The 16,105-nt window shown below is 45.2% G+C and overlaps 1 protein-coding gene across 3 annotated transcripts in view; it reads left to right on the forward strand.

The window, feature by feature from the left end:
* The window catches only part of ENOSF1 (enolase superfamily member 1), a 28,956-nt gene extending 13,584 nt beyond the window's left edge, over window positions 1-15,372 (forward strand). For 2 of the 3 annotated variants that reach the window (XM_004606005.2, XM_055128185.1), the window contains 13 exons: window positions 1,702-1,788; window positions 2,479-2,505; window positions 3,539-3,611; window positions 3,687-3,725; window positions 4,124-4,206; window positions 4,950-4,984; window positions 6,658-6,745; window positions 8,633-8,767; window positions 10,544-10,585; window positions 11,386-11,515; window positions 11,754-11,853; window positions 14,374-14,455; window positions 15,271-15,372. In XM_004606005.2, coding sequence (XP_004606062.2) covers window positions 1,702-1,788; window positions 2,479-2,505; window positions 3,539-3,611; window positions 3,687-3,725; window positions 4,124-4,206; window positions 4,950-4,984; window positions 6,658-6,745; window positions 8,633-8,767; window positions 10,544-10,585; window positions 11,386-11,515; window positions 11,754-11,853; window positions 14,374-14,455; window positions 15,271-15,372 — 1,023 coding nt within the window. The remainder of the gene's footprint in view (window positions 1-1,701; window positions 1,789-2,478; window positions 2,506-3,538; window positions 3,612-3,686; window positions 3,726-4,123; window positions 4,207-4,949; window positions 4,985-6,657; window positions 6,746-8,632; window positions 8,768-10,543; window positions 10,586-11,385; window positions 11,516-11,753; window positions 11,854-14,373; window positions 14,456-15,270) is intronic. The other variant, XM_055128184.1, reaches the window with a different exon arrangement.
* The last annotated feature ends 733 nt before the right edge of the window (window positions 15,373-16,105 follow it).

The following is a 16,105-nucleotide window of genomic DNA, read 5'->3' on the forward strand; positions in this document are numbered from 1 at the left end:
GGGATACTCTCGGTAGTTTGCCAGGCTCTCTGAGAGGACAGAGGAATCGAACCCGGATCAGCTGTGTACAAGGCAAACGCCCACCCACTGTGCTATTCGCTCAAGTACCTTTTATTTGTGTTGGTCTGTATGTGAACCCTTTGTTCAAGACATGAGAAGAGTAAGGTTCTATTAAAAGGGTTCTCTTTTCTTTGTCTTTTCCTGTTTAGTTCCCTATTCATGCACAAAGATATCAGAGAATGCACTGTCCACAATAACTCAGGTTTTATTTTTACCTTTCTGCAAAGTTATATTTACTTCTTTTAAAAATGTATCCTCTTAAAGAAGCCCTTTACTGACTGAATTGGGGATAATTCTAGCATCAAGATAAATCTGATAGTAATGGCTTATAACTCACTGTATAATATCAGAACTCATGAGCCCCTTCAGGCACTACACAGTAAGGAAAGGTTCATCATTACAAAAGAAAGCAAACTAATATAGAAGGAATGTTAACATTGGAAAATTGCCATATTGCGGCCACTGTAACTATAATTGAGGTACAAATTATCAATGGAAAATAAAATTTGTAGGCAAATACTTTTACTTTAAAATGGAAAAATGGCAAGTATACAGAGGACTAGCCTAATAAAGATCAACTTACATTGGTAGATAATGGCTCACTAAAATAACAAAACGGGGCTGGAGCAATAGCACATTGGGTAGGGCATTTGCCTTGCATGCGGCCGACCTGGGTTTGAATCCCAGCATCCTACATGGTCCCCCGAGCACCACCAGGAATAATTCCTGAGTGCATGAGCCAGGAGTGACCCCTGTCCTTTGCCAGGTGTGACCCAAAAAGCAAAAATAATAATAATAATAATAATAATAATAATAATAATAAAATAAAATAACAAAACAATGTCAATACTTGTATAGTATTTGTGCTTCCAAAAACGTAAAATCTGAATCTAATCATAAAGCAACTTCTGATCAAACCCAAATTGAGGGAGACTCTGCAACTGACTGTATGCTAAAATTGTCCATCAAAGCTTAGAGATAGAGCACATGTTTCTCCCAGCACCACTGAAAAAAGAAAAAAAGGGGAGAGAAAAGAAGAAAACTTGTTTTAGATGAAAGGAGAAAAAAGAGATGCAAGAGTCATAGTACAGGGGTTAAGCTCCTGCCTTGTTCATGGCTGACTTGGTTCAACCCTGGAAGCCCCTGGGCCCTTACCTGGAGCCTCTGTTTGCTGAGATGGTGAGGAGGGGCCCCAGGATTTCCCGAGCACCGCCTCATAAAGCACATTATTGGAACAATTGGTGAAACTTGATTATGGATTGTCTTATTTTTTGCATGGTACTGGGAACATTCTCTCTGTGTGTATAACTTATTGATTTTATTAAACAATGTTAATATTTTATAATATAATATAGTTGTTTACAGACAACAATTGTCTATTATCTAAAGATAATATTATTTGTCTACAAATAAAAAGAGAGAGAGATTGTGTATAGAGAGAACACAAGAGTAGGGCAAGGTGGGGAGAAACATATAGGATGTTTTTACACTGTTCTTGGAATTCCTCAGTAGATTAGATTTTTTTTTTTTAAGTAATTGTTAAATGAGTTTCAATTAACTCTTGAAATATGTTGCTGGCTAGGGAACTCAGAACTCCTTTTCATTTTTAAGGAGTGCTGATATGGTCTGTTTCCTAACCAGATTGGTCCCGAGAAAGGTGTTGTGCATCTGGCAACAGCGGCTGTTCTTAATGCTGTGTGGGACCTTTGGGCCAAGCAGGAGGGGAAGGTGAGTCATCCTGCAGTACTTCCTTGGAACAAGAGGACACGTGCAGAGGTGTCAGGCCTCGAAGAGGATCAGCCTCCGTAATCTGCAAATACATGGCAGGCACTTATCAAATATTTGGAATACAGAATTGTCTGACTGTTTTTTCCTCCCCTGAGTGATACTGGCAGTAGTCATGAAGTTGTAGGAATAGGTTAGAAAGGGCTGAGAAAGGGGCAGCAAATGGGAGGTGAGGGTGCAGCAGGGGAGGGCTCAGAGACCTGAGGACGTGGTCAGGAGGCAGCATTGACCCTTAATCCAAAAACTGAACACGAATTCCCAAGCATTTTCCCAGAAGGGCCTTGGTGTAAATTAACAATCCACTTGGGAATTGACTCTGGTCTCCTGAGAGTAGCCAGGGGAGCAGATGATTTAATTTTATTTTATTTCATCTTATTTATTTTGTTTGGTTTTGGGGGGTCTAGTACACCAAGAAATGCTCAGGGACTATTCTCGGCTTGGTGTTCAGAGGACCGTGCACTGTCGGGTATTGAACCCGGGCCTGCATGCAAAGCCCGCACTCAGCCTGTGCAGCTGATTCTTCCTCCCCAGAGGTTGTCTCCTAGCTAGAGTCTGCGACTCCTACATTTACTCTCAGGAAACAACTGTACTTTGCACACATGTTTGACAAATCTTTCCTTTTGTTTCTTGAAGCCTTTGTGGAAGTTACTTGTTGACATGGTAAGTAAATTATTCAATGCTGTTTCTGTAAGTGAAATAGACTTCTTGACTTTCCTTCTTTTTGATAATCAGTGAATCTATCCAGGGACCATCTATGAATCACTGTACTGGAGATAAAATCACTTTGAGTGAATTATGTTCTTCCTTTCTTGACAGGTGAGATGACAGATAGTTGTACTCAAAGGAGGATGGGGTAGTGAGAGGTGCCACACTCAGTCCCTCTTCCTCTATTGTGGACCTTTCTCCTGTGGTACAAATACTCTAAGCCTCTGTTTCATAACTGTGGAAATAACCATCACATCCCAATAGCCTTGGTTGAAGACCAAATGAGCAATGCAATCACAAATGCTAAAGAACAAGATGTGCTTGTCTTATCCAGGACTGCCGTAGTGCCAGTGCTCTATAAAGAGGCAGACTCTCAGCATTTTTGAGTGAGTTTCTCTCATTTGGAATGGCAACGCTGGAGTAGTATTACTCACAGTAAAACATGGATGGGCATGGAGCTGCTGTTGCTTTCCCCCTGACCTTCAGAGTGGCCAGGCAGTGGTCTCAGCTAAAGGCCTCCTCAGACCTTTGCCCTGTGGCCTGAGCGTGGAGGGAAGGCAGGGAGCTGAGCCAGCGAGGGTCCGAGGGCTGCTTTTCCTCTGCAGTATCCCGCTGGGTAGGAGCGGAAGCTGCCCAGGTCCAGCTGCTTACAAATGGTGGGTGCAGGGGATGGTGCCGGCCCTGTCCTTCTCTTGAGAAACTGCCCCTGTTTTTGAGTCAGCCCTGAGCTGAGCAGTGGCAAACGGTCTCCAGATGGTGCATCCATTTGCTTTGCCCTGGGCATGAGTCTCTCTCCAGTCCTCAGTGTGGTTCGGAATGGGGCGACTTGGTTTTGAGGAATGGGAGGGGCAGGAGAGGGTGAGGGCATGGAGCCTGAGGCCTGAGGACTTTGTCAGGAGGCAGCACTGACCCTTAATCCAACTGAACTGTTTGCTTGGGAATTGACTCTGGTCTCCCCCACCCCCAACCCACCCTGTCACTCTGCCAGGACCCCCGGACACTGCTGTCCTGCATTGATTTTAGGTACATCACCGATGTCCTGACTGAGGAGGAGGCTTATGGTGAGTCACGCTCCTGGGAGGGCGCTGGGCTCGCTCTGTGGGCCGCAGAGCACAGATACCTTTTCTTTTTTCCAGAAATACTGCGGGAAGGTGAAGCAGCTAAAAAAGAAAGAGGTGGGTCTGTGGAGGTTTCCCTGACTATTTTACTACCATTGCCCAGTTTTGAGGGTCCCTGCTCCTTGGGACTTGACTCCCTGCTCCCCTTCTCGCAGGCCCTCTGCTGCTGTGTGGGTCTGATTTCTTCTTTCCTCAGGCTGCAATTGAGCAACTGCTCAAAGGCACTTCCGGTTTAGGGTGATGCCTTGGACCAAGGAAGGTTTCACTCCACCCAGAGTGGGACATTCTGAGAATTTGTACAATCTTGACTGTGGCCAAGAGGCTGGACTGGGGCCGGGTGCAGGAGAAGGGCAGGCAGGGTGGGGAGGAACAGCTGGATCCTCCTGGGGCCTCCGCTGAGCCTCGAGCAATTATAATCCTACTGGAAGGCACAAAGGCTTTTTCTTTTTCTGCAGAAAAGCAAATGCTGGCCCAGGGCTACCCTGCCTACACCACCTCCTGCGCCTGGCTGGGGTACTCGGATGACATGCTGAAGCAGGTGGGTATTAGCACCTGGCAGGCGACAGCATTTCTATTCCTGGCTTTCAGGGGGAAAAAAATTCTAACACTTTCGAGTGAGAATCTTGGAATTGTTTTGGAACTGAGGCCACATTCCGAAAGTTGTGACCCGCCAGTCACAGTTTGGCTGTTCCCACTGGGGGCCTGTACATTCTTAGGCTCTGGAAAGTGGCAGCCTAGCCTGGATGTCCAGGCAGAGGGAGGGGCATGACAAACTGAGCCTCTTTCTCCTCTTCGGGAAAGGGGACTCATCCCTCTCTTCATGGGTGGCTTCCAGGATCAGGTTGAAGGCTGTGTTGTTAGTGCTCACAGCGTGTGGCACAGAACCAGTGCTCAGCCAGTAGTTCTTTCTCATCATGCCATGTCCTCACAGTGACACCAAGGCCGCCTTCTGGTCGCTATTCTGCCATCAGTTAGTTCTGTGGCTGTTGGGGAGTAGCCCAGCTTGAAATAGGCCCACGCGTCTCCACTCCCCTGCTAGAGAGGTTGGGACAAGGAAAGAACAGTTCCCACAGGGATGAGGAAAGAAAACCACTCTCCAGGCAGACAGAGTTCCACAGTTGGCTGAGCTGCGGTGGCTCCAAATTTCAGCAACACGTGATAGTTCATAGTTCCTCCTACATCCACGGTGTCTGGGAAATCAATTCAGAGTCACCTGAGATGCTTGGCAGACCCCGGGGAATATTTCAGCACGTGGTGAGAGTTATACTCCCTTCCCCACAGCTCTGCACCAAAGCCCTGAAGGACGGCTGGACCAGGTAACTTCTTCAGTTGGATCATGAGCTTGACTTTCCCAGTTGGTAGCATGAGAGGCTCAGGGGAGCCAGGAGCAAAGGGCGCCCTGAGCGCAGGACTCATGCAGGAGCATCTGTACAGAGGAATAGGGGGCGAGGACTTCTCTAGAGTTGAGGTGAGTCTGTCCGAATCAGAGACCTTGGGAGAGCATTCATTTCAAGCACCAGCTGGAACTAAGACCCCACGATTTGGTGCCAGTGACAAACCTTCTTTGGCTGTTCCATGGCTGTCACTAGAGCAGGAGCCTCCTCCATTGGGGCACTTCCCTGTTGTCTGAGTCGTCTGAGCTGCCCTTTGCTGCCCTGTAACCCGCAGTGCCAGGTCCCCTGTTCTCCGTGGGCTTCTGAGGGCTGGGCAGCTCCTTCCCTGAAGTCAGTGCTTTTCAACCTGACTTTCTTCCTATGCCCCTCCTCCTGCCACTTGCCCCCCAGTCTTGTGCCATGGCCCTCCACTTTTTGTGAAACGGACCTTGTGGAAAGTAGAGTGGACCACACCCCCCCAGCTCTGTCTAGAGAGGCAATCTATTTTGGGGGGTGGGAAGATGGTTTGGAGGTGGTCCTCAGAGGTTATTCCTGGCTCTGTGCTCAGGAGGGACCCCTGGCAGTGCCAGCACTGGGCCAGAATGAACTGGCATTGGCTGCTTGGCAAGGCAAGCACCTCACCTCCTGAGCTATTACTCCACCTGTCTAGAAGTGGAGATGGTCACAGCACCAAATGTTCAGGGCACGAAGACAGGTAAGCTGCAGAGAATCGCTGGCCCTGCCCAGTGCCACACTCAGGCACACGCTCTCTCCTGAGTGCCGAGACCAGTGCTTGGGCTGTGGGGTACAATGCAGGTCTGAGGAAGAGTTGGGCGTCAACAAACTAAGGAGGGCCTGGAAGGGGCTGACGAGTATAGCAGGTAGGGCGTTTGCCTTGCAGCCGACCCAGGTTCAATCCCCAGAATCCCATATGGTCCCCCAAGCACTGCCAGAAGTAATTTCTGAGTGCAGAGCCAGGAGTAACCCCTGAGTATCGCCTTTGTGACCCAAAAATTAAAAAAGAAAAGAGATGAAACGCTTGGCCTGTGGTCAGCAGTGTGATGCAGGAGACCTGATGTTTTCATATTTATGTGACCTTGTCATTTCATTTTGCTCTCTTGAATAAAATGCCACTGGTCCCCACAGCCCACCTCACCCTGAGTGGATTTAGGTGAAGCCCTCTGGTAAAGAGCAACGACAAAGAGGTGTTTCATCCAGCATGCTCTGAACATTCACCATGTAACTAGGCTGTGCCTTCAATCCCCCCATCGTCCCTCTCTTTTCTCCAAGTCTGACTTGGAGTTCCTTCTTGAATTCTTTTCATGGCACAGTCAAAGCTGAGTTATGTTACTAAAGAAACCTAAGACTCTCTAGTTCCTTAACTTCAGGTCAGCACCTAATTTAGAATCATTGTCCCAATACTAAGAGCAGGGAGGCTGTTTGCAGGATGATTTTCAAATGACCTGTCTGAAGATTGACTAGGAAAGAGCAAGACCACATCGGCTAAAACATGGGGTCTGTGAATTATTGACAGGGATGGCCAGATCTGCAGCAAACTCAGGTGTCTTTGCAGGTCAGGAGACAGACGGAAGCTACCAGACGAGTGTTTCTTGCAGGTTTAAGGTGAAGGTTGGAGGTGATATCCAGGATGACATCCGTAGATGCCGCCTCATCAGAAACATGATTGGATCTGACAAGACTTTGGTAAATAAACGTTCTCTCCAACCACTGAGAAATAAACTGTTCTTCAGAAAGTTTTCTCTAGAGTCAAAATACAACTTATTTCCAGTAAGGATTAAAGAAAATTAGGACTTATAAGACTTAGTTGTCTTAATGACAAAGGAAGTTCTGCTTCATGATCTTATAGTAGGCAAAATCAAATGAAAACTGAGGGGGGGTGATAGTTTAAATAGTTTTTTTTCATTTCCCGTAGTTAATTAAGAGCAGACTAGAGATTGTTATATTTTTCTAGCAAGAATTCCCCTGAGAAAAGCAGATCTCTCATTGGTCCTTCAAAGTGTCAGTCATTTACTTTCCCTTTTGTTGTTTTGTTTATTTTAATATACGTACATACATACATACATATATACATGCATTTGTTTTTTGAATACATATACATATACAACAACACACATGTCTATGAGGGGGGTCATACACCTGGCAGTGTTCAGGTCACACACCTGGCTCTGTTGTGTGACTTTACTCCTTGTATGGCTCAGGGAACTATAAGGGATGTCACGATCAAACCTGGGTCAGTAGCATGCAAGGCAGGCAAGGCTATTGCTCTAACATCCCTTACTTTGCCTTTTATTTTTAATTTTTTGTTGGGGGCCACACCCAGAAGTGCTCAGGGTTTACTCCTGGCTCTGCATTCACTCCTGGTGTGGTTGGGGGGAATATATGGAGTGAAGGTGATTGAACCTGAGTCGACTGTGTGCAAGACAAACGCCTTACCCACTAATCATCTCTCCAGCCCCTACTGTCTCCTTTAGAAATTAGCTGGGTAGGCAGTCTTAGGAAGCCATTGAAAAAAATGCACAATTTTGGCTGAGGGAAAAAAAAAACTAAGGACAGGACTTTCCTATATATTTCTATAAAGCATTTCTCACTATATAAAAAAAAAACCTTTATAAAATCAAGACAAACTGTTTTGTTTTTATTATTAAACTTTTAGAGGCATGTTAAAAGAGAAATTTGAGTTCTTGACCAAGAACCAGAAGTCCCTTTATTTATACATTACAGATACTATTTTTGTTTTATGATGTCATCCTTAGCCAAATAATTTATGATACGAATTGGCTGTATTGTCCTCAGGTCTTCATAGGCTCCCATGAGGAAACCATTACCACTTAGCACATTTAGCTCCATCTCTGCCTTCTGGAGGCTTGGTGTCATTGGGGTAGAGGGGTCATTTCTTGATTTTTTGCACATCCAGAGTGTCTTCTAGGCATGCGAACTACCCCGAAGAGCAGTGCTTTTCTTGGAGTAAGGAGCCTGAACTTAAATTTATATTCACTTAACTTTTTCTCAGACATATAACTCAATTTCTCTGCATACCTCTTATAAGACATCGGTAGCACTGTCATCCCATTGTTCATGGATTTGCTTGAGCAGGCACCAGTAACATTCCATTGTGAGACTTGTTACTGTTTTTGGCACACCGAATACACCACAGGTAGCTTGCCAGGCTCTGCCGTGCAGGCAGGATACTCTCGGTAGCTTGCTGGGCTCTCTGAGAGGAACAGAGGCCGGCCAGCCTCGTGCAAGGCAAATGCCCTACCCACTGTGCTGTCGCTCCAGTCCATATTAAATAGGACAAATAGATAAAATGCTTAGTGAAATTGGTGCTTATTATTATGAAATTGGTGCTTAGTGAAATTGGGTTGCTTATTATTATGCCACACTTATTAATTGGTAAGTCAATAAACAATCATTGAATACATATTGACTATGCATGTTTTAATTTTATTTTTTGTGGGGTGTTGGGGCCACATCCACCAAAGAGCAGTGCTCACAGGACCATAAGTATCAGGAATTGGCCCTGAGATCTCAGAGCAGATGTCACTGTGAAGGGTCTCTCTGTCCCTGCAGATGCTGGATGCCAACCAGCGCTGGGATGTCCCTGAGGCCGTGGAGTGGATGGCAAAACTGGCTGAGTTCAAGCCACTGTGGATCGAGGAGCCAACCTCCCCTGACGACATTCTGGGACATGCTGCCATTTCTAAGGTCTCAAAAGTACCACTGTCTCTGCTGCTGCTACCATCCCCTGCCCCTCTCCCCGCCTCCCCTCTTTCTTTCAAGCGCTATGTCTCTCTCTCAACACAAATATATACAGACGAGTGTATTTCCTTCTTTCTATTGGTTAAGTTTTTCAGTGTTTGTGGCAGACTGAAATTTCTTTGCTGGTTCCTGATGTTTCCTGATGAAATAGCAGAAATAATGGTAACTTGTGAAAAGTGCTGATATTGCAGACTGGTCTGTTTATTCACTTCAGCTTATCTATTTATTTTAGAGAGAATAAATTGCTAGGAAGTCAAAAGGTTACCATCAATCCAAAGGTTCCTAGACATGGTTCCCAGATTTTGTAAACAGAGAAATCTGATACTAAAATATTTCACTCACCCAGAAAGAAGTAGGTATTGTTTCCTCTGGGTGACTTAGAAGCAGGGGTTTCCTTAGCAAATATCAAGGTCAGACCTCCCCAAGAGAAGGTGAATGGATGGTCCTGGGTTCAATTCCTGGTAATAATGTCCCTCCTCCAGCCCCCAAGTAGACAGGACTTCAGCAACCAGTGGCTCTAACTTTTTATTTATGCAGGCCAGGAGGCCAGAGGTTCTGGTGGCCCATGACTCCCCAGGTCCACATGTTCCATTAGCAGGTACCAGAATTATGGACACCTGACTCCTAATTTAAGGGGTTTTTCACCAGGAAGTTGGCCCCTCTAGTGGTTCTGGCTTTTGCAGCTGGCCTAGGTATCTAACCCTGGCTTCACACTATCTAGTTTGTATTCAGGTAAAGAACTGGGCTTTTCTGATCCATGAAAGAGGGTGGTGGGGAGGAGAATACAATGTCCTAACCCAGAGGGTTGATGAAGAATCATTTCAGTCTGGGTGTCGCTCAATGCCAGACAGGTAGGAAGTTCACCAGTGTCACTGGTTGTTCTATGGGAAAGCAAGTCAGGGAGAAACCAGCCATGCCTGAGGAAAGTGACAGGGAAATCCTAATGGGAGGCACAGGAACCTGGCCAGGAGCTCAGGTGAAGAGAGTAAACCTGCTTCAAGGGGAAGGACAGAGAGTACCATGTTCAGATCATTCCAGTCTCACCATGTTAGGAATTCACAAGTGAGGAAGGAAGTCAGTATAACCTATAAAATAGGATTTAACTGCGCTTGAAGAAAGGTTCTAGAATAATCACTGAAAGTTTTCATTAGGGAGATAGGGAATAAGAGTGATTACCTCTAAGCAGCCAAGGCCAGAGCCATTCCTGAGTGACTGTATCTTTTCCCTCTCTCCAGAGCCCTGGGTACTAGAAAATATGGCCCAAAAATCTGAAAGAAAAAAGTTCTCATCATATCCAAAAAATTCAGTATGATGATGGATGTTAGCTAAGTTTATTGTAATAATTTTGCAGTATATGTCTATATCATTGTTATACACCCAAAATTAATACTATCATATAATAACACATAAACAGCTTGAAAGAAAAATCTCACCAACAAAAGACATTTCCTTCTTCAGTTCTACATTCTTTTCATTTTAGGGAAAGGGCTTGGGGGGGGGGGCACATCTCTAGGTGCTCAGGATACCTGGCTCTTTGCTCCGGAACTACTTCTGGCAGGCTCAAAGGTCTATGTTGGGTGTCAGGGACAGAACCAGTGTCCACCGCATGCAAGGCAAGTGCCCTGCCTGCTGCACCATCGCTCCAGCCCCTCTAAATTCTTTTTAACATTAGGAGTTTCAGTTCACAAACTCAGGAGACTAAGTTTTCCTTATCTTTTATAGGCATTGGCCCCACTTGGAATTGGCGTTGCCACAGGAGAACAGGTAAATCGAGTTTCTCTGGGGTCAGCACCAACCCGATCCACAGACCAGACCAATCCAACTGGCAGTCAGTGTGCAAAAACACCTGTAGCGTTCTGAGTTGGGAAATTCCATAACCTCAGGAATTGGGTCACTTAACAGTGCTTCCTACAAGTCTGGAGTCTGAATTTAAAAAAAAAAATTGCTTATTTTTCTGCAACTCAGATGACTGGGGTCATTTATCTTTTTTCAGGGTGTTTTAACTTGAAATTCACAAGGCAACACATTAACAGTTGCTGTTCCAAGGACATAAAACACACTGTAAGAAAGTCAGCTTCTAAATTGAGTAAACATTAGCGGGTTCACTTTCTGTGCTTATAAACGAAGCCCAAGTGCCTGCCAAAACCTGCAGCGCTCAGCCCACGAGCAGAGCGTGAAGGAGCAGATTCTCAGCTCTGCCAGCCAAGGGAGCAGTGGTGCTCTGCAGAGGCTGTTTTGCAGGCCCCGCCACCTGCTCCCGTCTGTGTCAGCGCATTCCAGCCTGGTGCCTTGCTTCATCTGCCATGTATGAGTCGATGACAGTAATTCCTTAATAGGTAGTGAGCGGGAAAATTCATTTGATCCACGGATCCACTAGCAGCTTTGTAGAGAAGTGACTACAAAGTCCCCACCTGGACTGTCTAGCTGGCCTCCTGCCAAAGGAGAAAGAAAACCGCGCAAAGAAAAACTCTGACCAGCAACTTGGAGCTGGCACGCTGCCAGGTTAGAAATCCTACAGGCAAAGGCTGACTCTTCCCTTGATTTCTCTGCGATTCTGTTCCCAGTGTCACAACAGAGTGATGTTTAAGCAGCTCCTACAGGCGAAAGCCCTGCAGTTTCTTCAGATTGACAGTTGCAGGCTGGGAAGTGTCAATGAGAACCTCTCAGTATTGCTGATGGCCAAAAAGTTTCAAAGTAAGGGCACCATGGCGCTGCCACTGAACCACCACGTCTCTGCCCAGTTTGTCTACCCCCATTCCCAACTCTCCTCCAGGTTCAATCAGGGAATCTTTGGCAATTCTCAATCTGGAATGGCACTTGTCAATACTGATTTCATCACCTGCGGGCAATAAGAGAAATTAAGAGATTTTTCTTTCCCTCCTTCCTCTCTGCTCTCCTCTGGATATTAAATAGCCATCTGCTTTTCTTTTAGTTCCTGTTTGTCCTCATGCTGGTGGAGTCGGCCTCTGTGAACTGGTACAGCACCTGATCATATTTGATTTCATATCAATCTCTGCAAGTCTTGAAAATAGGTCAGTAATATGGCATTCACTTTAATAATAGCCCTGAGGTCTTCAGAAACTGTGTTCTTGTGACGGAGGCATTAGGAACTACATCCTTTAACATATCTGGTCCCTCCCAGGCCCAGCTGCTTGTGTTTCCACTTTCCCCCACACTGGCAGTAAGAAGGGGAGCCACCCTTGCCTAGGATCCTTTCTCTCCCAAAGGGGCAGATCCTTACTAAAGCTGTTTACTAAGTATATGGGGAACGGGACGGAAAAGAGTGGGTGTCTGAGGGTAGAAAGGCCTTCCTCCTCTCCTGTTGTTTTTATAAGTCTCCTTTCAGGGGCCACAGTAGATAGAGCACTTGCCTTGCATGTGGTTAACTGGGTTCAATCCCGGGCCCCCCTGATGGACCCCAAGTCCCACCAGGAGTAAATCCTGAGCACTGCTGAGTGTGCCCTCCCCACCAAAAATAAAACCAAAGTTCTGCTTTCATTACATGTAACCCTCTGCTCCTGTCTGGGCTGTCACACACTGTGACCCTCCAGGACCTGGGCACACCTTTATTCAGTCCCATTAGCCCCGGGTGGGTGGAAATGAGGAGCCCTCACTCCTTCCGTCCTTATACATAGGGTCCTTTTATGCTTTTCTTCCTTCCCTAAATAAAACGTGGCATTATGAAAAGACCACTACACTAGAAATACACGTCGAAAGCTTATAAATAAGTCTGAGGAAAAATAAGCACCAACTTCACATTATGAGAAACGGGAACCATGGGGGTAACATGTAAAAATAAGAAAAAGGAAACCATTACTTTGTAAGTGTAACATCACTTACAAAGTAATGGTTTCCTTTTTCTTATTTTTTTTTTCTTTTTGGGTCACACCCGGCGATGCACAGGGGTTACTCCTGGCTCTGCACTCAGGAATTGACCCTGGCGGTGCTCAGGGGACCATATGGGATGCTGGGAATCGAACCCGGGTTGGCCGCGTGCAAGGCAAACGTCCTCCCCGCTGTGCTATGGCTCCAGCCCCCCTTTTTCTTATTTTTAAAAGTTTATATATTTCCCCTTCTTTACTGAATTTCCAGTGATGTTAATGATAGTTCCATGCACACATCACCCCAGCCCCCGCCAGTCCCACCGGAGTGCCTGTTCCCCTGCACCGACAGCCCGGCCGCCCTTCCCATCCCCCACTCCCTGCCAGGGGAACTCAGTTCTATGAACCAATTTTTCAGTTCTTTTGCCTTTGGAAATTGTTTCTTTTTGTGTGGAATTTTTGTTTGTTTGTTTGTCTCTTTCTTTTCTTGTGGCACACCTGTCTGTGCTCGGGGGATTGCCAGGGATTGAACCTGGATCTCCTATGTATAAGGCAGGCAGGCACCTTACCTGTCCACTGCACTCTCTCTGGCCCCTGAAAATGGTTCCTTTCTTAAGTTGGTAGAGTAGACAGATGCTGTCTCTTAAATCCTTAAGAATTCTGAATGATAAGAAATGTCCACTCTGAAACTATTCTGCTTTTGCTGATTTCCATTTGCGCTCTTAGGGGTCTTGAGGGATGAGGAAGAGGGCAGTCTTGAATGCACTCAGGATTGGGTGAGGTGCTGCACTAATCTGGAGCAGACCTGCTCGGGAATGCCACTGTACGTGCAGAGTTTCCCGGGAGAAACTGCACCATCACACCCCGGTATCTTTATGGTTCTCCCTGCATGGAACACCTGCCTATGTCCTGTTCATTCATTTATCCTTTTTGATTTTGTGCCACTCATAGCACTGCTCAGGGCTTACTTCTGGCTTTGGGTTTAGGAATTATGCTCAAATGGGTTCCAGACCGTACGTGGTGCTGGAGACTGAATCTGGGTTGGCCATGTGCAAAGTGCAATCACTCTGGTTCCTCCTGCTCATTCTTTAAGGCCCCGTCCCCTCCCATGGGGCTGGTCCTTCTGTAGCCTGATCTTTAGTGTAAGCACAGCACATCTGACATATAGTCAGTGGCCTGGTCTCTCTGTCCACTGTAAACAGTGAGACACTCTTTCCAATTCCTTTGCGTGCCCCCTGTACCCGGCACAGGGCTGCCTGTTCATTACTGACAACTAAAGTCAGTCGTAGAGCTGGGTCACTTGCCCTAAGTCACAAAACTAGGTAGTGGTTGACACCAAATCTGAACAGATTATGTGTCTAGCTGGAAGGGACCTCACTGACAAATTTTTTTTTATCTAACTTTTGGTTAACGAAACTCAATCCCAGATAAGCATGAAATCTAAATTGATGTTTTGTGTGGATCACAAGACCATTACAATCAGGTGACTTCTCTCAAAGCCCCCTCCCCGCCCAAGACACACACACACACACACACACACACACACACACACACACACACACACACACGGCTTTATCTTATAGATGAGAACACAAGGCATAAGTTCATAGATTTGCAGAAACATGAAGTATCAACCAAACCTTTCTTCGCCGTGTACTCGAGTGCTCCTTCTGCTTCAGCAGCACCACAGGACTGGCCGGGAGGCCTCACTGCCCCACTCTTCCCTCCTAGGATGTGTGAATACGTTGACCACTTGCACGAACATTTCAAGTACCCAGTACGAATCCAGAAGGCTGCCTACATGCCTCCCAAGGTAAGCTTGGCCAGGAAATCTCCCTTAGCAAGTACCACTGTCTGTACTACTTGTTAGCATCGATTAAACCTACAGTGCAAAGCTGATTCCTTAGTTTATTTACAATTTTAGAAACAAATGGTTCATGGAGTCAGAGAGATAGTAGAGTGGGTAGGGTGCTTGCCTTGTAAGTTCGGTCCCCAGCACCTGATATGGTCCCCTGAGCACTGCCAGGAGTAATTCCTGAATGCAGAGCCAGGAGTAACCCCTGAGTAACATCATCACCACTGGGTGTAGCCCCAAAAATCAACAACAACAAAATAAATAAAAATAAATGGTTCAAGGAAGGACTAAAGGTCACAGGTGAAGTATCCCTTGATGCAGTTTCTTTCTTACCAGTGGAGAACTTAAAACATTCAATGATTGGGAAAAAGAAATAACAAAACTACACAACCTAGCTGCTTTCTAACAAACAGTTTGACTACAAATGTGTTACTAGTCTACTTATTCTCATTTTGTTTGAAATAAAAAATAGTAAAATATTATGCTTACATTTGTATAATGCTGTGTATTCATAATATCTTAGCTAAATTCGAAAAATCATTTCTCCTACATCAGGGCTCATTTCCACTGGCAGGCTGAGGCCTCAGAGTTTGATTACTAGTTCACTATTCCTGGGAAGTAGCCAATAAAATGTATCCCTCTCCCTCATTTCAAAGAATCGGAAATTTATTAAAATCCAGTTGCATCTGGTTTAATTTTAAGGCATTGCTAGTAGCAGAAATACATACAATTTTGCTCCCAGTTATTAACAATACTCCATTGGTCTCTGCCAGGACCCTGGCTATTCCACAGAAATGAAGGAAGAATCCATAAAGCAACACCAATATCCAGATGGTGACGTGTGGAAGAAACTCCTTGCTGCTCAAGGGAATTAAGTGTCCAGCTCTAATCCCTTTTACTTTTTGTGTGAAAAGGCCTAAATTTTCTTGAAAATGGTTTTACAAATTTTTTTGTGTTTTGGGAAAATTCATCCTACCAATCAAAACTAAAAAGTAAATCAACTTCAGTAGTCAGCTCAGTAATCATTGCTTGATTTTTTTAAAAGCCAGTAAACACACCTTCATTCTTTTTTTTTTTTCTTTTTGGGTCACACCTGGCAATGCTCAGGGGTTACTCCTACAATAAACACACCTATTTAATTCTTAAAAAAAAAATCATATTTCATTAACCCAAGGTCTAGGAAGATGTTCTAGCAAAACTTCTATCAAAATTGTTTTGGGCCTTAGGCATTAAATTGTATTTGCATATAGGCAGCAAGCCGCAAAATTTGTTCAGACCGTTCCTTATTGTATTTAATACCTGTCATAAATTAACACAATAAAAATATTCTGCAGCACCATGGGGTATGTGGTATGAAACAAAGGTAAAAAGATTTCACTGATTAGCCCTGAAGTGATTTAATATCTCCTTTCTTGGCTTAGTCTAACCGCATTATTAGAGAATTTATACTAAAATTAGCAACAGTAGTATATTTTTAAAAAATTATTGAATCATTGTGATAGTTATAAAGTTGTTCATGATTGTTTCAGTCATACAATGTTCCAACACCTAATTCTTCAGTGTACATTTTCCACTACCAATGCTTTTCCCTCCTGCCTGCACCCACCC

This window comes from Sorex araneus, chromosome 2, assembly GCF_027595985.1.
Source record: "Sorex araneus isolate mSorAra2 chromosome 2, mSorAra2.pri, whole genome shotgun sequence".
NCBI lineage: Eukaryota > Metazoa > Chordata > Mammalia > Eulipotyphla > Soricidae > Sorex > Sorex araneus.